This window comes from Trachemys scripta, chromosome 2 (genome assembly GCF_013100865.1).
Source record: "Trachemys scripta elegans isolate TJP31775 chromosome 2, CAS_Tse_1.0, whole genome shotgun sequence".
Taxonomy (NCBI): Eukaryota; Metazoa; Chordata; order Testudines; family Emydidae; genus Trachemys; species Trachemys scripta.
In genome coordinates, this window is record NC_048299.1 from 113522391 (window position 1) to 113548832 (window position 26442).

The window sequence follows — 26442 nt, forward strand, 5'->3', positions numbered from 1 at the left end:
GCGGGCTGGATTGAAAGAAAGATCCGACCCATGGGCCGTAGTTTGCCCTCCCCCGACTTAAATGCTATTAATTTTAGTTGCCTTTTCCCTTTCAGGATGGTAATGTAACAAATGCTGCCAATGAAGCTAAAGACAATGTAAAATATTTATATACACTGGATAAGTTCTTTGGTCCACTTGGTAAAGCCTCACCTGTAAGTATTTTTATTTTTTTTTAAATAAAGCATTTAGACAGTCTGAAACTTAGAAGAGAAAAAAGAGCTATTATTCCCAGTGGGAGAATGACTCTCCATTTCCATTTTCAAGTGTAGTGCCCGTACAATTGTTGAGTTGAATGTATAGATTTCAAAGAACTCCCAGAAATGGAAAAATACTGCTTCTCATGTAGCAGACGTCTGCCATTGCAGGTGCTAATGCAGGGGCAGGAACAAATCAGGGTGATACACCTCTACCCCAATATAACACTACCTGATATAACACAAATTCGGATATAACACGGTAAAGCAGCGCTCCGGGGGGGTGGGGCTGCGCGCTTCAGCGGATCAAAGCAAGTTCGATATAATGCGGTTTCACCTATAACATGGTAAGATTTTTTGACTCCCGAGGACAGCGTTATATTGGGGTAGAGGTGTATTCTCCCAAGCCCCACCCACTGCTGGTGCTGAAAGGAACTGCCACTGATAGTAAATTGTGCAGACCTGTCTAATATGATTGTCCCTTTAGTTCCTTGCGTCCATCTCTTTAAGGTTTGCAGTAGGTTTTCATATTTACTAGTTTTTAGGAAAAAATGAGCAATTCAGATTTCCTTTCTCTTTTGTGTCTTAGGCAGCAATAGTGGAGCACATTCCCAGCTTAATGAACAGTATTCGTATGATTTACAGTACATCACCATACTATAATACATCAGAACAGATGACTTCTCTTCTTCTCAAAATCACTAACCAGATGATTAATACATGCAAGATATATCTAAGTGAAGGTGTTTTGAAAATCTGGGACTTGGACAGGTAACATGACCTCTTAGGCTTGGTCTACACTAAACCCCCAAATCGAACTAAGGTACGCAACTTCAGCTACGTGAATAACGTAGCTGAAGTCGACATACCTTAGTTCGAACTTACCCCCGTCCAGACCCGGCAGGCAGGCTCCCCCGTCGACTCCGCGTACTCCTCGCGGCGAGCAGGATTACCGGAGTCGACGGGGAGCACTTCTGAGTTCGATTTATCGCGTCCAGACTAGACGCGATAAATCGAACCCAGAAGTTCGATTGCCTGCCGCCGAACCAGCGCGGTAAGTATAGACAAGCCCTTACTAGTTTTACCTTCTTCTTCAGTTAAGACTAATAGAAAATTCATAGGTTAAATATGACCATTATTACAAAGTAATATTGTATAAGCCCTGATTCAGCCAAGTAACTAAGTTTTTAATTTTGAGCAGGTGAATGCTTTCATTAACTTCAGCTGGAATACTCAGAGTGCATAATGTTAAGCACATGTGTAAGTCTCTGCTGGATCAGGGTTTATACTATATAGATTGCCATTAAAATGACTTTCTTGATGCAAAGCACACTCAGACAGAGGAAACTAGGAGTAGGAACAAAGAGGTTCTTCGGAGAGAAAACCCTAGGGACAGGCAAGCTGAGAAAGCTTAAGCTCAGGTTTATGCTTTGTGTGTACTTAAGTTAACAATAAAGGCAAACACTACGAAGCGGGTAAGTTTGCACCATATGCAGTGTGGGTGTGTACTCTGTTAGGAGCAGAGTGGGAACTTGCTTGTACTGCGATTGCTTTGCACGTATTGCTACAGGAATTCAGTGTGGCGAATGTTAACTTTGCCAGATTTAATGGAGCCAATGCAGCTTCTGACCTAGGAAAGCTGGATCCACAGTAGGCTTGCAAGTTAAGTTAAAGCACACTTGGATTTTTTTTTGGAGACTTTAGTTCTGTTCTCCCTTGCTCTCTTATTTCCTTTTTATTATTTATAATGGCTATTTGTTGTTGTCTTTTGTCTTATACTCTTAGGCCAGGTCTACACTAACTCCCTAATTCGAACTAAGGTACGCAACTTCAGCTACATGAATAACGTAGCTGAAGTTTGAAGTACCTTAGTTTGAACTTACCTCGGTCCACACGCGGCAGGCAGGCTCCCCCGTCGACTCCGCGGTACTCCTCTCGTCTAGCTGGAGTACCGCAGTCGACGGCGAGCACTTCCAGGTTCGACTTATCGCGTCCAGACAAGACGCGATAAGTCGAACCCAGAAGTTCGATCGCTCGCCGCCGAACTACTGGGTAAGGGTAGACCTACCCTTAGATTATAAGCTGTTTGGGTCAGGGACCATTTTTCTGTGTTTGTACAGCACCTCGCACAGTGGGCTCCTGTTCCATGACTCTTAGGTGCTGCTGCAATACAAGTAATAAATAATAAAAGGGAAACAGACTAATGGGGGAATACAAGGAAACAATGAGACAGTGTGGATCAGCATGATAGTCTGTGGTGTCAGCACCAGCTGCCTAATCGTTGTCAAATTTTGTGTAGCATCATGGCAAAGGAGAGTTTAAGGAGGAATTTGAAGGAGGACAAAGAGATGGCTTTATAGATGTTTATGGGAAGCTCCTCCCATGAGTGAGGGGCAGCATGGAGAAAGCACAAAGAAGGAATAGGAGTTAGAAATTAATATTAGTAATGGGAATGAATGTTTAGTTCATTGCAAGCTGTGCAGGGTGTCCAGTGTGGATAAAAGGCCAAAGGGCCATCTTCCAAAATTAAGAGAGACTTGCACCTTGTGCTTATGGGTGAAGGAGAGGCCTGATGTCTTCGCAGCCCAAGTGATCTCTTTGGCACCCTCTGTCACCCTTTGGGGGGAGAGGATTCAGAAGAGTGAGCTGAATCCTACAGGTAGGCAGAGGAGAGCCTACCCAGAGTTACGTGTTAAATGGTGGGAGCCCTATAACTACTGCACTGGACCTACTTAAATCCCTGGTATGTGAGAGATGGAGCAGACCGCACAGATAGAATCCTTCCCCAGGGCTAATAAAGTTGTGGCCTCCTGCTTAAATCCATCCCTGTGTCTGTCCTCATTCACCTACATGTACTTATCAATGGGGCGAGAGATTGCATTTGTCATGGCCAGAGAAGAGGATGTGGCAATAGTGAAAACAAGATGGCGAAAGCCTGGAGGAAAGTTTTCTCTTTGTGGCTGGATAGAAAAGACTGCATTTTAGAGATCTTGTGCAGGAATAAACAGCAAGATTTAGACACAGCCTTAATGTGAGAATCTAGAGAGAGGATCAAGTCAAAGATGACACCTAGATTACAGGCATGAGTGACAAAAAAGTAATTCATGCTGAAAATTTCTAGTTGCTCTTTGTGTGTAGAAAAACATAATTACGTTTAACTAACACACGATAGAATAACCAGCACACGACAGAATATTGATATATACATTATAAATAAGGAGAAGATTTTGTCATGGTTATTTTTAGTAAAAGTCACAGACAGGCCACGGGCAATAAACAAAAATTCATGGGAGCCTGTGATCTGTCTGTGACTTTTACAAAAATAAAAGGGGAGTGGCGGGTATGACAGCTGGAGCCCTGACACGGGGAGATGGAAGGGGGGAAGACTGGGGGGATTGACAGCCAGAGCCTCACCATCATGAAAGGGGACACAGCGCTGGCTTCGGCCACAGCCAAAGCAGTGAGGGTGGGGGGGGGGGGCAGGGTGCACAGCCCCCGCAGCCACAGGGGCATATAGCCCTGGCTCCAACCCCAGCTGCAGCAGTGACCAGCCCTGGCTCCAACCCTGGCCGAAGGGGTATGTGTGTGGGGGGGGGGTCCACACAGCTGTGGCCCTGGCCGCAGTCACCCGCAGGGGGCTCTCCAGCCCTGGCTGCAGTCACGGGTGGACAGAGGTGAAAGTAAGACGGTACGCCCCGGTACGGCGTACCGGCAAGAGCTGGTGCGCTGTACCGGGGCGGATTGACTTCCCCTGGTGGCAATTTAAAGGGCCTGGGGCTCCCAGCAGCAGCTAGAGCCCTGAGCTGCCCGAGCCCTGAGGTAGCGGCGGCGGGGCTCTGGCGGCTATTTAAAGGATCCGGGGCTGCGGCAGCCGCTACTGCCCCAGCCCTTAAAATAGCCGCTGGAGACCCGCCGCTGCCTTCCCAGGGCTCCGGCAGCAGGGCTCTGGGGGCTCTGGGGATGATTTAAAAGGTCCAGCATTCTGGTAGCCACTACTGCCCCAGGCCCTTTAAATCATCTCTGGAGCCTGCCGGAGCCCTGGGGTAGCGACGGTGGGGCTCCAGGGACAATTTAAAGGGTCTGGGGTGGTAGTGGCAGCCGGAGCCCTGGGCCCTTTAAATCACCGCTTGAGCCCCTGGTTGCTGCTGCTACCCCAGGGCTCCGGCAGCGCGGCTCAAGTGGCAATTTAAAGGGCTCGGGGCTCCCTCTGCCACTACCCTCCGGAGCCCTTTAAATCGTCACCCGAGCCCTGCTGCTGGAGCCCTGGGGTAGCGGCGGCAGGGCTCTGGCGGTGATTTAAAGGGCCTGGAACTCCCAGGTGCTGCTACCACAGCCCCAGGTCTGGCCCTTTAAATCCTGATTTAAAGTGCCTGGGGATTTAAAGGCCCCGCCTCTACCAATAGAGGCCACTCCTCTTCTGGTTGAGGCCCCACCCCCTCCTAAGGACTCCAGAGTACCGGTAAGGCCGTTAAGTTACTTTCACCCCTGCGGGTCGGGGGCTCTCCAGCTCTGACCGCAGTCACGGAGGGTGGGGGTCACAGCCCCGGCCCAAGCCATGGGCGGGGGGAATGTGCAACCTCCACCCCGGCCGAAGCTACGGGGTGGGGAGGAACACACAATCCCTGCCCCAGCCAAAGCCATGCGGCAGGAGAGGGGGGAGAGAGTACTGTTCCAGCCCCGGCCACAGCCTCTGGGGGAGAGGAGGGCAGCGCACAGCCCCGGCTCCAGCTGCTCACAGTTTAAGCCGCAAAAGTCACGGAGGTTGGATGAATTCATGGAATCCTTGACTTCCCTGACCTCCATGACTAAATTGTATCCTTAATGATAAAGAATGATCATAAATAAAATTAAAATACAATTTTTAACATACTTGAACAAAGTTAATTTCTAATGCATTATTTTTGTTTTATTCACTTTGTTTGCAGACGTCTCTGAGTCAATAGGGTGAATTCATGAGGTTTTACGTTTGTTAATTTCTGATTCCTTTGCTCTGACAAACGTTCTGGAAACAGAGTGACAAAGTCCTAACAGAATGATGATCTTTACAACTAATTGGCTTATATATGTAATAACAGTCCATTATTTAAACTAAAAGGGACAAGTACAGCCTCCCCATGCCCACTATTTAATCTATAGTAGCTATGTCAAGATTGGTCAAACTACTGCACATGAATTGAACCCAGCCTGTGGCCTTGAGAATTGTGGCTTTCTAGATGTTCACATTTAAAGGAAACAAGAGACTTTTCTGATGGTTGATCCACCTAAGAGGAGGAGAATCCAAACTTCCTGGAAACAAGGACACAGTTTGTAGAGGAAAAAAATGGCTAAAGTACAGGAACTGAACAGGCTACATGGTATAGGCAGTTCCTATCTGGCCTGTGCTGGGTAGTGTAATAGGGTCAGGATTTGGTCCAATAACAGTAAAACAAAATAAAAATGAAATAAAACAATAAAATAAAACAAAATTCTAGCTTGTCAAACAGTTTAAAAATGAACATTTTAATTTAATCCTCTTCATATTTTGAATGATGTATTTATATACATCTGTGTCCACATTTCATCAAGTTACTCTTTATAATATTAATACAATATTTTCCAAGTACTGGACTTGATCAAATGTCTGTGTAGCTGAAATGTTCTACTATTGTAATCATTTGTGCAGCGTTCTTCAGTTTGTCTTCTGTTCATTTATTTTTTAGGCAAGAATTATTAAAGAGGGTACAAGAATGCATTTATCTCAATGAACAATATCAAACATATTTTCAGAGAGTAAGGGAGAAGCTAAAGGAAAATCCAAGTGATCGGCAGTTCGATTTCAGGTAAATCATTCATTCTGTCCTTGAATCAAATCTTGTCCATTTATATAATTTATAACTGCACAATCAACATATGTTCAGATGAACTGGAGAGTTTAACATTCAGTGAAAATATAAACTGTAGCATGTTCCAGACCTGATCCTGCAGATTTTACTCAGAATTTTTTTTTCTGTGACAAGTTTTGCCAGTTTGTCACAGATTTGTTACCCATATAGGCCCAAAGGGATTTCAGTTGAACTAATGCATGTATTTAGAGTTAAGCATGTTCATAAGTGGGCTTTTGGATCAGGTCCTTAATCATATTGCCAATGAAAGTTTTGCCTGAATCAACACTGTAGAACAAGGCCTTCAGCCTGCATCTTAGCATTACAAGGCCAAATTGTGATATTCTGAAAACTGTGACATAAGTGGAGATACTTTTATATACAGGGCTGGCTCCAGGGTTTTTGCCACCCCAAGCGGCAAAAAAAAAGCCGCGATCGCGATCTGCAGCGGCAATTCAGCGGAAGGTCCTTCGCTCCAAGTGGGAGTAAGGGACCGTCCGACGAATTGCTGGACATGCCGCCCCTCTCCAGAGTGGCTGCCCCAAGCACCTGCTTGGCAAGCTGGTGCCTGGAGCCGGCCCTGTTTATATAAAACAATTACAATTAGGACCAAAATTGGCACATGTAAGAATTAAGCATTAAATACTTCATACTCATCGTAAAAGTGTTTTACTTGATTCTGTACTAACAAGAGTACATTTTAGAAAAAGCGAAACATTGTGCAAGTACAGGAAGAATACATCTGAGTCTTAGAAATTCTTGCAGTATGTTTTATTCTATATGTTTATGATAGTCCCTCTTTTGCCTTTTTTATCATCAGTGAAAACTATATATTTGGAAAATTTGATGCATTCTGTAAGCGCTTGGAAAAGATTTCAGATATAAGCAATATCATGGAAGGCCTTTTAGAGCTACAGAATATAAAAATAGAAGGTATTGAAAAGATCAATGCTCGTTACCAGATGATTGCTACGAACACCAAATCAAAAACCTATGATGTTCTGGATCACAGGAAACAAGAGGTACATATTTCAGAAATAATAATCAGAAATGTTAAACACTTGTGAAAATCTAAATCAGTCACTTTAAACTATGCATTTCCTTGAAAATATGATGGATTTTAAAACAATATACAAAAGAACCATTGTGAAGTTTATAACAATATATGCATTAATTTGTTTATAATTCTAACATGTTCCTATCTTATTAAGAGAATTTTAAGTTGTTAGGTTTCAAAGTAGCAGCCGTGTTAGTCTGTATCTGCAAAAAGAACAGGAGTACTTGTGGCACCTTAGAGACTAACAAATTTATTTCAGCATAAGCTTTCGTGGGCTACAGCTCACTTCTTCTTAAGTTGTTAGACATTCACCACTGGTAATTGTACACAGATAAGTGAACTAGTTGTGAATGTGACAACTTAATGGCCCAGTGGTGCAAATACTTTTTCTTGAATCTTGAGCATATTTTATGCTAATTAGAAATCAAAACTTTTTTTTGAGATCCATGAACCTTGAATCCCATCTGGAAAACCCTAACTCATGCATGCAGTGATGCTGAAGTCAGTGGGACTACTTGCATCAGTAAGGATTAATTAGAGGAGGAAGAATTGAAGAATCAGGCCCCAGAGTTCAAACTAGATTGTTTTAATAGCAGTTCTTAGACTCTGTTCCATCAAAGCAGTTATGCCTGTGCTCCAAGAACATGAGTAGTCCGATGGAAGCTAGTGTGACTGCTCCCATATTTAAGGCCCCAGTTTCTTGAATCAGGGCCCATGTGCTTTGCTAGATCCGGACTATAATTACAACACGTGAAAAATATTTTGACTTATTGTACTACTGTTCTTCCTGACTCATGAAATTCTGAAAATTACTCTTTGTTTCAGGCCTGGAGCACTTCTGGACTGTGCTCTGATGTCTGTAATATTTGCTGTGTGCTTGTCCATTGAAAATCATATTTGGATGCCTGCTAGGGTTTTGGGCTGTTTCAAGATCTCTAACTTCTGTTATGTTTTTTTTTTTTTTTTTTTTTTTGGCATTTCTACATATGAAATGATTGGGTGAGAGTATAGTATGGACTGCCCCTGTAGGGTGGTGAGCCTCTTGTGAGATGATGAAGGCACTCAGAATCTCACAGGATTCTTCACACTGGACTTTCAATATAAATCATGGAAACTAGTCCTGCTGACTGTTTTGTGTTTGTCTAATCTAGCATGTAAAGTCCTGGGGGTTACGAGCTCTGTCACTGGACTGTTCTGTACAGTGCTGAATACACTTAATGGGCAGAATATGCAAATACTGTATTGACTCCAAGAGGGTGGCTTTACATGAAAATTAATGGCATCATATAACCCATTTTTTTGGTTTTGTTTTGTTTTGTTATCCTCTCCCCCTTTTCAGTTTGAGGAAGATTACCTTGAATTTAAGAATCAAATTGAAGGTCTGCACCAGTCAATGCAAGAATTAGTGGATTCTTGGTTTGAGAAATCTTTAACTGTGAGTAATTCTACAAGTAAAAAACCTGACCTTCAGAAGTGCTGGGCACCCACAAATCCTACTGAAATCTCTGCATGCTGCAGGTGTTCAGCATCTTTGGAAATCAGGCCACAATGCTTATTCGGTGTGAGATAATATCAGAGGATTTGAGCAGTATTGGCAAACTCTTTAAGCTCAAGTGCACTCAGTCAGAAATGTTGGAAATTTAAATGCTGATAATTGTCAAGTGCCAATTTCCTATTCTGTCTTCCTCATATCTTTTGCCCCTCTCATCTTCCCCATTTTGTTTCGTCTTACTTTTTTCTGCTCCTAGCTCTTACTTCTTCTCTACTGATGCAACAAAATAGTAAATTGCTTCTCTTGGAGCATCTGTTGTTAGCTCTCCGATTTACCTCACAGGCCCTGGTTCCTCTCTGCACCTCCAGACCTATTGGCAGTTTTGCTTTTCTTCTATTGCTTTCTTTCAGTGCTTTCTTTCCTTCTGCTCTCTACTCCAGCCTACAGTTTGTCGTTGGTACGTTGAAGTGGAGTGGGGACAGGGCCCGTGGTGTAGCAGGGGTTCGAGCACCCCTGGGGAACTAAGAAAGATGGTACCTATGTGCCTCTCTATGCCTCAGAGCAAAGCGATTGGTTGTTCCTTTTACACTGGCAAGGGAGACAGTTATATAAACACCTAAATTGACAGACAGATGTTGTTAAGATGAATATTTCCCCCATTTAAAAAATGTGTTACAGATTGGCCCCCTATTGCTTCCAAAATGTTGGCTGACTTTTTTTTTCATTCCTAATTGTGCTTACATTATAAGAATTATTAGGGGGAAAATGGGGAGTGGAAATTTAAAAGAATTAGAATCAAGTTTAAACTATTCCAAGTGTTGCCCCTTTTTGACCCAAGTTGCTAGTCAAAGTTCAGAGCCCTTTGGATAGTTCAGATACTAATTGATGAAGGATCTGGTATTTTCCTTAATGTAATCTTGTTTCTTGATATTCTCCAAATACACTGGTCTACAATTTTTGAGAAGTCGTCTGCTTCAGAGATAAAATGTGCTATTTATTATGTATTTTGATGTGCTGAATTCAAATATGACAATTAAAACAACTGATTGGCTACTGTTTCTAAGATATTTAAGTTTTTACATTTTATGCCTATGTATATTGTGTAGATAGTAGAGTTTTAATCATAAATTGTAAACCTAGGTCTTTTCATGTGTTTATGGTTGCTTTACATGATAATATTTCACCTGTCCTGTTTATGTAACACTTTAAAAATCAGCAAAAGGGTTATATAAATAAAATTGATTACGAAACAAAAGGCAAAAAACTATTATGTACATAGTTTAGTCCTATTCAGTGTCTACTTGGCGCTTCTTGGCTTGTCTCTTGTATTCATTAAATGGAGCATCTCTTGTCACTGTCCAGCAATAGTCTGCAAGCATTGATGGGCTCCATTTGCCCTGATAGCGTTTCTCTATTGTTGCAATGTCCTGGTGAAATTGCTCACCGTGCTCGTTGCTCACTGCTCCGCAGTTCGGTGGAAAAAAATCTAGATGAGAGTGCAAAAAATGTATCTTTAGTGACATGTTGCAACCAAGGCTTTTGTATGCCTTGAGGAGGTTTTCCACCAACAACCTGTAGTTGTCTGCCTTGTTGTTTCCGAGAAAATGTATTGCCACTAACTGGAAGGCTTTCCATGCCGTCTTTTCCTTGCCACGCAGTGCATGGTCAATTGCATCATCTCGAAGAAGTTCACGAATCTGAGGCCTAACAAAGACACCTTCCTTTATCTTAGCTTCACTTAACCTTGGAAATTTTCCACGGAGGTACTTGAAAGCTGCTTGTGTTTTGTCAATGGGCTTGACAAAGTTCTTCATCAGACCCAGCTTGATGTGTAAGGGTGGTAACAAAATCTTCCTTGATTCAACAAGTAGTGGATGCTGAACACTTTTCCTCCCAGGCTCCAATGACTGTCGGAGTGGCCAATCTTTCTTGATGTAGTAGGAATCTCTTGCACGACTATCCCATTCGCAGAGAAAACAGCAGTACTTTGTGTATCCAGTCTGCAGACCAAGCAAGAGAGCAACAACCTTCAAATCGCCACAAAGCTGCCACTGATGTTGATCATAGTTTATGCACCTCAAAAGTTGTTTCATGTTGTCATAGGTTTCCTTCATATGGACTGCATGACCAACTGGAATTGATGGCAAAACATTGCCATTATGCAGTAAAACAGCTTTAAGACTCGTCTTCGATGAATCAATGAACAGTCTCCACTCATCTGGATTGTGAACGATGTTGAGGGCTGCCATCACACCATCGATGTTGTTGCAGGCTACAAGATCACCTTCCATGAAGAAGAATGAGACAAGATCCTTTTGACGGTCACGGAACATGGAAACCCTAACATCACCTGCCAGGAGTTTCCACTGCTGTAGTCTGGAGCCCAACAGCTCTGCCTTACTCTTGGGTAATTCCAAATCCCTGACAAAGTCATTCAGTTCCCCTTGTGTTATGAGGTGTGGTTCAGAGGAGGAGGATGGGAGAAAATGTGGGTCCTGTGACATTGATGGTTCAGGACAGAAGTTTCATCCTCTTCCTTTTCCTCATCTGACTCAAGTGAGAGAATGATTCTGGTGCATCAGGAACCGGCAGCCCTTCTCTGTGGGGTACTGGGCGTATAGCTGATGGAATGTTTGGATAATGCACAGTCCACTTTTTCTTCTTTGACACACCTTTCCCAACTGGAGGCACCATGCAGAAGTAACAATTGCTGGTATGATCTGTTGGCTCTCTCCAAATCATTGGCACTGCAAAAGGCATAGATTTCCTTTTCCTGTTCAACCACTGGCGAAGATTTGTTGTACAAGTGTTGCAGCGTATGTGTGGGGCCCACCTCTTGTCCTGATCTCCAGTTTTGCAGCCAAAATAAAGGTGATAGGCTTTCTTAACCATAGTAGTTATACTGTGCTTTTGTGATGCAAAAGTCACTTCACCACAAACATAGCAGAAGTTATCTGCACTGTTCATACAAGTACAAGGCATCTCTGCTCACTTTGGCTAAACAGAAATGTGTCCCTTTGCAAAATCAAACACTGACAAATAAGACAGCACAACACTGTATGATTTCTAGAGCTGATATAGGGCAATTTGTTCAGCAGAGTGATGTAAGCTTCGTTATGATTGCATCATCCATGACTTCTAGGAATAACATGATGCAATTCATATCATGTATGACGCAATACCAGTTTCAGATTGCTTCATTCATTGTTTTGCCTAAAAAGCAAGTACTGTCCAAACCCAGTCATAGATTTATTCACAGATCCAGTCAAAGATGTATTTTAGTCATTTCTGGTTTAAATTGAGATCCCTTCCCTTTATAACTCACTTATCCTCCGCCATTCCCAAGTCAAGGGTCGTATATACTGACCCAATAGCATATCTTGAAAACTAGAGCCAATCAACAATTTTAAGCATCATTTTTGTTCTCAGTGACCCAGAATTAGTAAAGTTTGACTACATTTATTTCAGAAGCATTTTGGCTGTAGAGCAGTGATCTAGGAGGAACCATAAATAGAAGAATAGTTTATTAGCTTGTGTCCCCAAGCCTCTTTAGCCAACACCAGAGCAAAGTGTTCTTTCTCTAGCTTTTTCCAAGGTCATACACTGTGCTCACAGGCTCCTGCTTGGCTTGCTTTTTCCTGGTTGGTTTTTGGCCTTTCAACCTGTCTCTGTTCTGTCAGACTGTTTGTCTGTCTCTCTCTCACTCACACACACACACACACAGTCACAATCCTCAGTGGAACTCTCCACCCTCATGGTGCTAGTTTCTGAGCAGGCTCTATTTTGCCATGTTTCGATATGGCCTCTTAAGTCTTTCTTAGAACTATCTTAAGTGAAGAGTGCATTCACATATCAGTTTTAACTCAACCCATAATAAGGGTTCATCCAGTACTTAACACAAGACAGAACAGAGCTGTACTCAGTTAAAAAAATAGATTACCCAGCAGCTCATTCAAAATATTTTCTCAGTTGCATTTCTTATGCTCCTCCTTCCAGATTGAAATAAACAAAGAAATCAACATCACGAGCTATGTCTTTAAAATCAGGACTGATTTTAGATTTGGGCCCCAATTTTGAAAAAAAAAACTATGTGAGCAGACCTCAGTGCCTGCACAGAGCCCCACTGATGTCAGGAATCTGCCCATGTGGTGCTGTTTGCAGAATCGAAGTCTTGATGAAGTTGGAGGTACTACTCTACTTTCTCCTGCGGGAATTCTGCACCAAAAAAAAATAAAAATTCTGCGCACAATATTTTAAAATTCTGCAAAATTCTGCCAATTTTTTTGTCAATAAATAAATGTGGAGGCTCCAGCATGGCAGTGGGGAGCACAGACCACTGGCTGTATGGAGGTGGGAGCTCATCCTGCAGGTCCCCCCCTCTCCCAGGACACAGACTGGGAGGTGAGGCTGTACCCAACCCTGACACAGTGCAAGGACCGGGTTCACCCCAGAAACACCATGGGGCCCTGCCCCTCCACACCAGGCACACCAATATAGCAAGTGAGAGGGACAGAATCTTGCACACACAACCAGCCTTAGTCCCCGATCCATGTGTGTGGCAAACAGGGCTTGTTGGGGAGTTCTGGGTGCAGGGGGAATGGGACTCTGCAGGGGGGTCCAGGTGAAGGTGGTTGGGGCTTGTGGGGGTGTCTGTGTGTGTGAGAGGCTCAACGGAGGGGTCCGAGGACTGGGTGAGTGGGGTTTAGTGGGGTGCGGATCTAGGTACAGATGATCGGAGCTTAGTGGGGTGGGGGTCCGGAGGTGGGGGGAGTAGGGCTTGGCAGGGGTTCCAGGTGCGGGAGTTCTGGGTGCCCGGGGGCTCTGGATGCAGGGGGTGAGGCTCGGCGGAGGGGGAAGTCTGGGTAAGGGGGGTATGGATGCAAGGGGGTTGGACATACAGAAGAGCAGCTCTCTCTACAGTGCCCCACCCCAGGCTGAGGAGTGATGGAGGCAGGATACGGAAAGGGGAAAGGCAAAGGGGAAGCCGCAAAATCAGTGACGCACCGCCCCCCAGCAGCGCAGGGGTGTCGTTTCAGGTGCCCGGAGCAGCTGGCGAAGGGATAAATCACTACCGCGGGTGGCAGGGCTGAGGACACCCCAACCGGTGGCTCCGACCCTGAGCCAGGCTCAGTTGCTGGTCCTGGCTGGGCAACGAAAGGAGTTCCTCTTCCCATGCAAGGAGTGGCTGGGGCCAGGACCAGGTCAGACCCCACCCCCAGAAATCTCCCCCAGCTGCAGAAAACTCCGCACCCCCTCTCCGTATCCTGTCTCCATCACTCCTCAGCGTGGGGGTGGGGCACTGTAGAGAGAGCTGCTCTTCTGTATGTCCAACCCCCTTGCATCCAATACCCCCCTTACCCAGACCAAAGGGGTCATGAATTCTTCCCACATGGAGTGGCATAGAATTCCAGGAGTACTCTACACCAGATTTGTGTGTGGCTAAATGACACGGATCATTTGGAGAAGAGTCAGAAAGAAATTAAATATTGCCCCATTATTCTATGTAGGTAGCTTTTTGACAAATTAGACTATTTAAAACATGATATTAGAGCTAAGTGAGAATTTAATAAATTAATCTATTAGATATGATTGTTCTGTGTTCACAATAAAATAACTTAACCAGTTATAAACATACAATGACAACTTATTAAGCTATTCCCATCTTGATGGAGCATTAACTGCAAATCTCCAATCTCTCTTTTTAGACTGAACAGATGTTGGGACTTCTGATGAAGTTTGAACACATTGGTAAAGACCATATTGATCTTACTGAAAAATATATAATCGTCCTTCAGCGATACAGCCGAGAATTAGATCTGGTTCGAAAACTCTACCAGAAGCAAAAAGAAAATCCGCCTATGCCTCGTAATGTACCTCCTGTAAGGATGAAACTAAGGCGAGAGAAAAAGATCTTTACTCTTTGTCTGTTTTATGTTAATGAAAACATAAACTTAAATCTTGCTCCATTGCAGGTAACTGGGAAGATTATGTGGGCTCGGCAGTTGTTCAGAAAAATAGACCATCCAATGAAATTTTTTAAAAAGAAGACTGCACTTTTGAAGGTTGGAAATTAGTGGGGGGAATGCTAAATTTGAAAAAAAAAAAAAAAAAGGACATGCCAATAACATAGCTTACTTTCATTTCCCTTATATCCATTCCTCTGCAACTTTAAAGGCCTGGCCCTCAGATCCTAGAGAAGCTCCTGCCATACTTGACCACTAGCTTCTGACCTCTGGTGGCAATGCCAGTTCCCTCTGTGGCTCATCACAGCTGCTTCCCAATCACCTTCTGCTGCTTGGTCCTAGTAGGTAACTCAGGTCACTCCTTTTGTCCTCACCTGGGCCTGCCCCTGCCCCACATTGCCCTGCACTGTAGGCCATTGTTTCAACAAATGATTGAAAAAAAGAAATCTCTGTGAAATTGCACATGCCACATCTCATATTACAGTGTAGAATTTTTGTAGGTAAGGTTGATAAAAATGAGAAGGTGTTTTAAAAATTTCCTCATTGAATTTTAAAATATCTTTCTAAGTTGTTTGGCACATCTGATCTTCAAAATGGCTTGGCCTACAAACTCCACACCTGTTTGGTTCCATTGACCATCGTGAGGAAAGGCCTGGTAGGCACAATCTAATCAATTATATGAGCACAACATTATAAAAACAAATTTCTTGTGATTTGTAGACTCCGGAAATGAAGAAGGTAATTTGGAGCTACAACAAAATGGCTGCTGTTCTTTTAGAATTCGAACTTCTTTATCACAGAGCCTGGTGCAGGTTTGCTGAGCAAGCTAAGAATGGACTGCGTGCTTCATTGCTTGTCAGACATCCAGAAACCAAGGTAAGAAAGTTAAAAGTTAAAAGTAAAAGGATAGTGAAGGATGAAATTTATTACTTTTACTTTAATCACACACACAAAACTATGTTTATAAAATGCCATTAAGCTTGCAAAATAAAGCACTCTAAGGTTACTCTGTGTGACCTTAATTCTACCCCCTTATGTCTATATATTACAATATAGACTTTAATTGTTTGATCGCATGCTAGTTTTTCCCACAGCATGCCTATCTCATTTCGTTCTTATGTTAGTGCACATAACGGACAATACTCAGAGAGTGCTATAGCTAGTTGATTTTTTTTATCCTAAGCTTTCCATGTTATATTTATTATACATTGTCCAAAACCTGCAGCAAATATGTAATTATTAACTGCCTCATGGTCTTTTCTATGTTCATCAACACTATACTGAGTACCTCACAAATATCAATGAATTTGAGGTCGCAACTACTTGGTGAGTTAGGAAAGTATTATTATCCTTACTTTATAGATAGGGATTACAGCACAGAGAGATTAAGTCCAAAATATGCAATTTTGAATGCTTCAGTGGTTGGAAAGCCTCCACTTTAGATACCTAGAATCTGACTTTTTAGAGCACTTAGCATTTTTATAGCACTTTACATGTTCAAAGCACTGTACAGACATTAATCCTTGCAACATCATTCCTCTGAAGTAGGTATAATCCCCAGATGGGGAAATGGAGATGTGACATTAGAGTGATTTACCTAAATCCAGAGTGACTCAGTGACCGATTCAGAATTAGAATTCAAGTTGTCCTGATTCCCATCCCTATGCACATTCCTCCAGACCACACTGCCTCATGTATCAAGTAGCTCTTACTGACTTCATTTGCATTTGTGAGTTGTTAGCTCTTTTGCATATTAGACCTTCTTTGACTCAGGTTGGGCAGTGAAGTGGTCCTTCACTCTGAGTGGGGAGGGAGGCAACTCCGCCTCATTGCGTCAGGCAGCAGTAATTGGGCTTGGGCCCCTCTGGCTGCGATCAAGCAACAAGCAGTCTATAGCTCGCAGCCTCCTGGCTGGGGTAAACAACAGTCAACAGTCCGGAGCACTGGCCCCCGGGGCAGGGCAGAGGAACATGCAGTCTTTAGCCTAGAGCCTCCTGGCTAAGGCATACGGCAATCAACGATCTAGAGCCCACAGCCTCCTGGCTGGGGCAACCAACAATCAAGGCACAGGCCTTCCGTCCTAGCATGAGTGTGCTGCCAATCCACAGATGTGGGGTAGTGGCAAAGGGGATAGGGGGATCTGGGCCCACCTTACTACACTGGATCCCAGCCAATGGCCCTATTAGTGGCAGGTGGTTCTGCCACTGGGTTGGCGGGGAAACCTAAATGTGGTGCCTCACTTCCTGGCAGCACTACCGGATCAAAGTCTGGTTTCCCTGGGCTACTTCCTACCTCACTTAGATGGCATTGCTCTATTAAGCTGGAGCTCTGTCTGGCTGCCTCGCAATTGGGCGGTGGCCACTTCAGCCATTCCTTGGGGTCCTCGCTCGCTTCAGTCTGTGGGGCGCTGATCTGCTCGGCTGCTGGTCCAGGGTCCCAAAGAAGGCTCGGCTCCCTAGAAGAGACGTCCGCCTTCTTCCCTGATACAGCCGCAACTGAACTGCAGGGCCCTCCCTTTATACTTCGTGCCCTGCCAGGTACTTCTGATGAGCTGGGCAGGGTGGGTTTGGTTCTGCCCACCATGGGCAGGGTAGTGGTCTTTCATTCTCAAGTCTGGTAAGGATGGTCTGTCGTTCGCCCTCCTGTCCCTGGACCAGGAGAAGGTGTTGGACAGGATAGACCATGGGTACCTCCTGGGCACTCTGTGGGTGTTCGGCTTCAGGCCCCAGTTTGTGGGCTTCCTCCAGGTGCTGTACGCCTCCGTGGAATGTTTGGTCAGGCTCAACTGGACCCTGACCAAGCCGGTCAGCTTCGGGCGGGGGGTATGTCAGGGATGCCTGCTGTCAGGCCAGCTGTACACTCTGGCGATCAAGACCTTCCTCTCTGTCCTCCGACAGAGGTTGACAGGGTTGGTGCTTTGGGAGCCGGAGCTGCGGCTGGTCTTGTTGGCGTACTCCGATGACGTGCTTCTCGTGGTCCAGGACCTGGGTGACCTGGTGCGGGTGGAGGCCTGCCAGGCAATCTACTCGGCGGCCTCCTCCGCCCAGGTTAACTGGGTCAAGAGCTCTGGCCTGATGGTCGGGGACGGGTGGCAGACGAGCTCCCTCCCACCCACGCTTCAAGCCATCCAGTGGATCGTAGGTCCACTGCTCTATCTCGGTGTTTACCTTTCCGCCACGAATCCTTCTCTGCCAGAGAACTGGCAGGATTTGGAGGCCAGGGTGGGTGAGTGGCTGCAGAGATGAACGGAATCCTCAGGTGCCTCTCCCTGCGGGGGAGGGTGCTGGTGTTGAACCAACTAGTCCTGTCCAGGCTCTGGCACTGGCTCAACACCCTGAGCCTGGCCCTGGGGATCCTGGCCCGGCTCCAGAGTGTAGCTCTGGAGTTCTTCTGGCCGGGACTGCACTGGGTCTCTGCAGGGGTTCTGAGTCTTCCCCTGGAGGAGGGAGGACAGGGCCCGGTCTGCCCCAACAGCCACCTCCATGTCTTCCACCTCCAGGTCCTGCAGAGACTCCTTTATGGCACAGGTAGTCTGGCGTGGAGCACGATGGCACATGCCTTCCGCTGCCTTTGAGGGCTCCGATACGACCAGCAGCTCTTTTTTCTCCACCCAAGGGTCTTCCGTGAGACCTCTCTGAGCTTCTGGTCTTCTACCAAGACCTCCTCCAGACCTGGAAGCTATTCTTGGCCACCAGGTCCATTGTGGCCACTGATGGGGTGGACCTGCTTGCAGAGCCCCTGCTACACAACTCCTACCTTCGTGTGCAGGTGGCAGAGTTCCCCTCGGTGCACCGGAGGCTGGTCATGGCAGAAACCATCAGACTCAGAGACCTCTTGGACTATGACAGAGGGGACTGGGTGGATACCAGAGCGCTCGGTCGGCGCATGGGGCTCTCCACCCTCCTGACCCCACTACGCGTTCTCCAGGAGGTTGGGGCAGCCTTGTCACCCACCTCTTGGGTTTTCCTTGAGCGGGGACTGCGAGAGGGTGCTCCCCGCCCACCCCTCACCCCAGGCCCTCCGGACCTTTTCATTGGGCCCCTGTCCCACGAGCCCTCCCAGCCCCCTCCCTTCCCACAATCCGAGCTGGCTGCGTGCCCCGCAGCCAGTTCACTTCCGAACTGTGCCAAGGAAACAATTCTACATGCTCGTGCTCCACACGTTTCACTTCCTTACCCTCGTGTCCCGCCCTGATATCAAATGGTGGGACTATCTACAACCTGTGGAGGGTGAGGAACCACAGAGGGCCAGCCTCTATTCCACTCTGGTCCCACAGCCCGCCGGGGATATTGGTTGGCAGCTCCTTCATGGAGCCGTGAGTAAGGGCATGTACCTGGCGTGGTTCACCCCCATCCCCGACGCCTGCCCCTTTTGCGGCGTGAGGGAGAACCTGGCGCACACTTATCTTGATGCACCAGCTTACAGCCCCTATTCCGGCTCCTCCAGAACCTTCTGGCTGCACTGAGGTTCTGGCTGCACTTTTCCCCACACCTGTTTATACTCTCACACCCTGTCCGTGGCCCCACGAAGTAGCGAGACCTCCTTGTCAGCCTCCTCCTGACCCTGGCCAAAGTGGCCATCTTCAACACCAAGAGGAGGATGCTAGATGAGGGGGTGCTCTGCGACTGTGGGGCCTATTTCCACTCCTCCCTGGTCTCACGCATCCGGGCAGAGTTCCTTTGGGCAGCATCTGCTGGCTCCCTAGACAGCTTTGAGGAGCAGTTGGCACTGTCCGGTGTTCTCTGCTCATTGCCCCCTCTGGATCCCTAGTTTTTAACCTGTGACCGTCACTCCTGACCCTGTTATTCATTAGTTGTCCCCCGCATTCCATTGGTTCCCTGGTCCAGAGGTCCTTCCCGCAAGGCTGGGGGAGGGGCCTTTAGACGTGGGCAGTCTTGTGCCCGCCTACCTCCCAGATTCCCAGTAAGGCCTCTCTACAGGCACCCAGAGATGTACACACAATTAATGGCCACTGGCCAAAATTTAATTTAAGAGACTTGCCCACATCACGTAGGAATTCTGTGGCAGAGGAGGAGAGAGAATGGGCAACATTAATTGTAACTTGAGTGCCTGATTTTCCAACCTTAATAACATTTTGTTAATGTCAATTTTAAAAATGTAATATCCTAGTTTTTAAGAAAAGGAAAAAAAGGTAAAACCACATCCAAATTTTATTATGCCCAAATGTAACAACACCCTCCTCCCCTCCATATGGAAGATCAGGCCTTTATTGTGGTTATTCTTGAGTTATTGACATAAAAATTAATTATTTTGAGTTTTTTGTGCCCAGATAGCTGAAAGGCTGCTTTGTTGCTAAAATATAACTTTTTTTAAGAACATAAGAACGGCCATACTGGGTCAGATCAAAGGTCCATCCAGCCCAGTATCCTGTCTGCTGACAGTGGCCAATGCCTGGTGCCCCAGAGGGAGTGAACCTAACAGGTAATGGTCAAGTGATCTCTCTCCTGCAATCCAGGAGGCTAGGGACACCATTCGTTACTCATTCTGGCTAATAGCTATTAATGGACTTAACCTCCATGAATTTATCTAGTTCTCTTTTAAACCCTGTTATAGTCCTGGCCTTCACAACCTCCTCAGGCAAGGAGTTCCACAGGTTGACTGTATACTGTGAGAAGAAGAACTTCCTTTTATTTGTTTTAAACCTGCTGCCCATTAATTTAATTTGGTGGCCCCTAGTTCTTATATTATGGGAACAAGTAAATAACTTTTCCTTATTCACTTTCGCCACACCACTCATGATTTTATATTCCTTTATCATATCCCCACTTAGTCTCTTCTTTTCCAAGCTGAAAAGTCCTAGCCTCTTTAATCTCTGCCCATATGGGACCCGTTCCAAACCCCTAATCATTTTAGTTGCCTTTCTCTGAACCTTTTCTAATGCCAGTATATCTTTTTTGAGATGAAGAGACCACATCTGTATGCAGTATTCAAGATGTGGGCGTACCATGGATTTATATAAGGGCAATAAATCTCCGTCTTATTCTCTATCCCCTTTTTAATGATTCCTAACATGCTGTTTGCTTTTTTAACTGCCTTTTTTTTTTTTTTTTTTGCTTTTTTGCTTTGACTGACTTTTTTGCTAGTTTCTGATGATAAGCAATTGTTCTTGTGTAGTTAGAAAACTACTGACCATGTAAATTTTTATTTTCATATTGGCAGGAATAATTTTCTAGCTTAGCAAGTTTTGGGTTTTCTGACCACAGTGTATGGAGAAAGAAGACTGTTCTAGCCAATATTTTTATTCAAATGATAAGGATACAGTGAAAGATTCATAGCACAATGAAGTCAGTGGGAGTTGCTGGTTGCTCAGCACTTGGAAAATCCAGTTATGTATAGAGGTGCCTGAGTATGGGTTCAGGAGTCTAAATGTAGGTGCCCATTTTCAAAATCTTGGTTAGTCATCTGTACTACACTTTATACATTTTTCAGAAAAATCACACAGCCTATGTGACCACCAAACTGTCACTTTATGTTCACTGTTGTTTTTTCTCCTCCTCCTGTTCTGGTGTGTGAAGGAATTATTTGTGAATTTGGATCCCATGGTCCTCGAAGTACTGTGTGAAACAAAATACCTGAAAAAAATGAATTTTGAAGTTCCAGATGTTGCCCTTGGTATGTGTGCAGAAGAAGAACAGATTAAAGAACAGCAAATGAAGTTAGTGAACACTTAACTTGATTTCATCTTTATCTGGAAATTTTCTTTTGGGCCTCATTTCTACCTGCTTTTTTGGTTATTATAATAACTTTTCCTTGTGACAGATGTTAGTAGAGTCCAATGGAATCTAAGTACATTTGCCCACCCTTCTTTAATAATATTGTCCACAATGTAGTGGTCCCATGGCTTCCATCTCCATAAATACCTGATCATTAGAAATCATCAATACTCTTTTCTTATGCCTTTTCCTTACAGTCCCTTTGAACTCTTGCAATCATTCCAAAGACAAGGACATTCTCTCATATGCAAATCTCCATGTCTTGTGTGGCACATTAGGCCAAAACTATGCTGCATTGGTGCTAGAATTATGGAGCACTGCACTCCAATTCCTCTCCCTACTAATTGTCCCTGCTACAATCCAAGTGCAGTACAAAGTACTGTCAATATACTATTCCTTGTGTTACTTATTTCTTTATTTTGGTGAAAAATCAATTTATTTTATTCTGTCCCCAGATTTTCAGCTATTAATGTGTAGAAGATTTTCCTGTTGACAATGGATAACTGCCCTATAGAAGTTGTCAGGGAAAAACTGGAGAATTTGGCAGCTGGGAAGGGGAAATTGGGATCCTTCTTCGAGTGATGGTCCCTGTTGTGTTCCACTATGGGTTATGCATGTGCACCATGCACCCAGAGCTGGACAATCTGAAAGTAGTGTCCCTACATGTGCCCTGGTTCACTTCATGCCTCTGTTCAAGGGGGTAAACGATGGGACGGACTGACTTCCATTCCAATTCCTTCTTATCACTGCATGGTTTGGGTTGGAATCTCCTGTGTCCGTAGCTTCAGCTTCATCCTACAAAATAAGAATTAGATCTAGTTTTATAAATAGTTTTAACAGTTTGTACAGTTTAGTGTTTTGGACTCTGTTTGGGTCCTGGACTATACTCAGGATTCTGGGCTTCAAACTCTGCTCTTCCTGCCCGCAATCCTTCTCGGATAGTGATGACCACCAGTGCTGCTTGTGCGGCCTCAGGGAAGCCGACATTGCAGCTAGGTGCCAATCAATCTGCCAGTCTACCTCCACCCCCACCCCCAAGCCCTCTGGCAGGATCTTGTCAGGAATCCAGGAAGCACGCTTATAAGCATGAGACAGTCTTCCTCTAAATCCACTCCAAAGAAATTGGATTTGGCTCTAAGTAAGCCCATCAGCTCAGCCCATGAGGACTTAGTACAGCCGAAGTCCAAGAGGCATGACAAGAAAATTCATAAGTATTGGGCTACATTGGTACCGGACCGTGATCAGTTGGTACTGTTATCCTTGGCACCTCCAAAACCCCAGTATTGATCAGTACTGACGAAGTCCGATCATCGCCAACTTCGGGCACTGTCTTCCTTGCCGCCTCCAGTGGCTCGAACAAGTAGAACCCCTCTCACACCAGAGAGATCTGAATCCATTATTGCTCCACAGGACATTTTTGCTGTCCTGGATCCGGAATTCCCTTCCTCATCAGGGGCCCTCCATGTCCAGAGAGATAATAACACCACTGCGGGAGTTGACAGCTGGAAGGAGTTTGACCCCATCCATACAGGGAATATCTTCCCTCTGACAGCTCCGACAGTACTGCCGTTGGAACCAGAATCAACCTTCTCTTAATTGGGAGATTCTGAACCACTCGATGAACCTTTCCCCCCCGTATCCTATGTATCCTCTGTCACCCAAAAGATCTGCAGTGGTTTGGGGCCAACCTCTGCCTCATCCAACTCGGAGCTGTTGATGTACCCCATGCCATGGGAGCCCCTGCGACCACCTGTTGACCTTTCCTACTGGCCATATTGAGGATCTTGGGACCAGTTCTCCCCTACAGAGTCGACCCGATTTGCTAGGGAGTCACCACCACTTGCCCCCTCTCTAAAGGAACACTCAGCTATGCACCCGAATATGACAGAAAAGGAGAAGGAACATTACACACCAGAAACTGCGGTTCTGCTGGAACCAGTCAGACGGTTGTCTTCGTCTCCAGACAAAGCAGTGACTCCTACATCTCTCTCCTCACCCACCAGTGACTTCAGATAGTTCCAGGACCTTCTTTGCGGAGTTGCTGTAGAACTTCAGATTCGTCTTGAAGAAATCTAGGACTCCCAGCACAAACTCAGAGACATTCTCCATACATCTGGACCCAACAGAATAGCTCTTCCTATTAATGAAGCCATATTGCAGCCAACTGGGACAGTTTGGCACACCCCGCCACCTGTTCTCCCTGAAAAGGACAGAGAAGCATTACTATGTGGCAACCAAAGGAATTTTTGTTTTTTCATCCCGTTCCCAACTCAGTGGTAGTCCAAGCCGTTTCTGAAAGAGCCTGGTCTGCTCCTCCTGATAAAGAGGGTAAACGTTTGGATCTGTTGGGGAGAAAGGTCTTCTCAGCATCCAGTCTCCAGTTCAGGATAGCCAATTACCAGGGACTACTGGCTAAATATGATTTCCTCAACTACGCCAAGTTTGTGGGATTTACTGACAGCCTTTCGCAGCAGGACAGAGCTCGTTTCCAAGCTCTGATAGATGAAGGCAAACTGATAGCCAAGACCGTTCTTCAATCCTCAGTCGTTGCCGCAGATATTTCCTCCAGAACTATGGCTACTGCCATCGTCATGCACAGGGAGTCATGGCTCCATGTGTAAGGGTTCCCTAAGAGGCCCAGAATGTCATTGAGGACCTCCCCTTCAATGAATCGCAGCTTTTCAACCAAAAGACTGATGAGTCCCTCCATACCCTGAAGGACTCCAGGGCTACCCTCCACTCTGCTTCTTTCTTGGTTGGACTAGTTCAGCTCTGCCTTTCCTCTGCTACCACTCCTGCCATGAGTTCTACGCAAAATCCAGCAGGACAGGGCACAGTTCATCCTGATCGCCCCACTCTAGCCCAGACAGTTTTTGTTTCCCAACCTCCTATGCATGTCGTCCTGAACACCAGTCCTCCGCCCAACGTTTCCTGAGCTCCTGACCTAGTGGAACAGCAAGCTCAAACACTCCGATCTGCGTCCTCTATGCCATAGGGCTTGATATTTGGATGGGCATCATTCTTAAAACATTCATGCTCCACAGCTGTGTGAGATGTCCTTTCGAACAGTAGAAAGGACTCTACCAGAAGATCTTACCTAGCTAAATGGAAGCGCTTTTCTTCTTGGGTACATCAAAGAGGCATTCTCCCAGAAACTGCAGCTATTCCCCTCATCTTGGACTATATCCTATCTTTGAAGACATCAGGCTTGTCCATCAACTCCTTGCAAGACCACTTGGCAGCAATCAGTGCATACCATCCACCTTCTCATGGCTGCCCGGTCTTTGCACATCCACTGACCAATAGATTCTGGAAAGGCCTAATCAGAACTTTCCCATCTATTCAGAAGACTTCTCCCCAGTGGGACATAAACCTTGTTCTCTCAGTACCCGTAGGCCCCCTTTAGAACCTTTAGCTTCTTGCTTCATGCTCTCCTTTCCATGAAGGTTGCTTTTCTTGTAGCTGTCACCTCAGGTTAGGGTGACCAGATGTCCCAATTTTAAAAGGACAGTCCCGATTTTTGGGTCTTTTTCTTATATAGGATCCTATTACCCCCCCCCCCACTCCAGTCCCAATTTTTCACACTTGCTGTCTGGTCACCCTACCTCAGATAGAAGGATTGGTGAGCTTGCAGTGATGATGGCAGATCCTTTTTGTACTATATTGATAAGGATAAGGTTTCTGTGCATCTATACCCCAAATTCACTCCTAAAGTAGTCTCAGAATTTCACGTTAACCAATCAATTCACTTACTTGTGTTCTTCCTAAAATCGCACCCTTCTGCAAAGGAATGAAGACTCAGTGTTTGGCAGGCCTGGCCTTTTACCCGCAAAGAACAAAGCCAATCAGGAAATCCTTGAGACTATTTGTTGCCATAGCAGAAAGAATTATGGGGCACGTCTTCTCCACTCAGAGAATCTCCAGATAGATCTCTGGCTGCATTACACTTTATCCGCTATCGAATCTTCCTCCGCCCCAACCCACTTGGGGTAAGAGGTTATTCCACCACACCACAAGCAACAATTATGGCATCACTTCAGAAGGTGCCCCTCCTTGACATCTGTAAAGCAGCCATGTGGGGTTCCAGTCACATGTTTGCGAGACATTTATGCCCTGGTGCAGGACTCCTCTGCTGATGCGTCTTTGGGACAGCGATACTCCGCTCAGCTCTACCATCTATATCCTCGCATCCCCTCCTACTTAGGTACTGCTTGTCAGTCACCTTCAGTGGAATACAATATGGACCATCACTCAAAGAAGAAGTGGAGATTCTTCCAGATGTGTGGTCCCTATCTCATTCCACTACCCACCCTCCTTCCCCTCTGCTTCAGATCTTATCTGACTCATGGTAGAGAAGGAACTGGAGAGGCAGTCAGTCTGCCCCATCCTTTATCCCATCAGATGGAGGCCTGAGGTGAAGCAGGGCACATGCGCGAACCAATGGACACTACTTTCAAATTGTCCAGCTCCGGGCACATGGCGCGCATGTGTAGCCCACTGTGGAATACAGATAGGGACCACACAGCTTGAAGAACCTGAAGTTACAGGTCAGTAACCTCCCCTTTTGATATCCAACAAGGTATAGCAGACACTTTTTTTTTTTTTTTTTTTTTTTGCACTCAAGAGGCTGTGGAAAATTTTTCAGTGGAGAGGGGTTGCATCTGTTCTTACCCTTCCTCTTTTGGGCTGGAACAGAGGCATCTTTACATTTGTGTGAAGGAGATTTGAATTCCCCATTCTTTGACAGCAGCTAGTTATTTTGCCCCAGTATCTGCTGCTTCATCCATCAATGATGGATAATCACCACAGCTGGATGTTTTTGCTGAAGCAATCAGTAGTTAAATAAGTAACAGTGCTCCCATTTAAATTGTCCTCATTAGTCCATGGAGTTAACACACATAGAGATTAATATAGGGGCAGTCTGGTGGGTGAAAACCTGGCTCCACTGAAGTCCGTGACAAAGCTCTTGTTGGGCCAGGATTGTTTCAGGATGTCAGCAGACTCAGGTTTAGCACTGATACTAAACATACAGGTTTAGTATCAGTGCTAAACCTGAACATTATTTTCATTTTTAAAGTTTTCTTTGCATCCGTAAAGGC

The 26442-nt window shown here is 45.4% G+C and overlaps 1 protein-coding gene across 1 annotated transcript in view; it reads left to right on the top strand.

The window, feature by feature from the left end:
- Positions 1 to 26442, top strand: part of LOC117871746 (dynein heavy chain 5, axonemal-like) — a 276629-nt gene that overhangs the window by 29461 nt on the left and 220726 nt on the right. The window contains exons 11-19 of the mRNA XM_034759511.1: positions 96 to 194; positions 826 to 1007; positions 5936 to 6055; positions 6918 to 7119; positions 8494 to 8589; positions 14352 to 14525; positions 14619 to 14708; positions 15330 to 15485; positions 21146 to 21285. Of these exons, the coding sequence (XP_034615402.1) occupies positions 96 to 194; positions 826 to 1007; positions 5936 to 6055; positions 6918 to 7119; positions 8494 to 8589; positions 14352 to 14525; positions 14619 to 14708; positions 15330 to 15485; positions 21146 to 21285 (1259 nt within the window). The remainder of the gene's footprint in view (positions 1 to 95; positions 195 to 825; positions 1008 to 5935; positions 6056 to 6917; positions 7120 to 8493; positions 8590 to 14351; positions 14526 to 14618; positions 14709 to 15329; positions 15486 to 21145; positions 21286 to 26442) is intronic.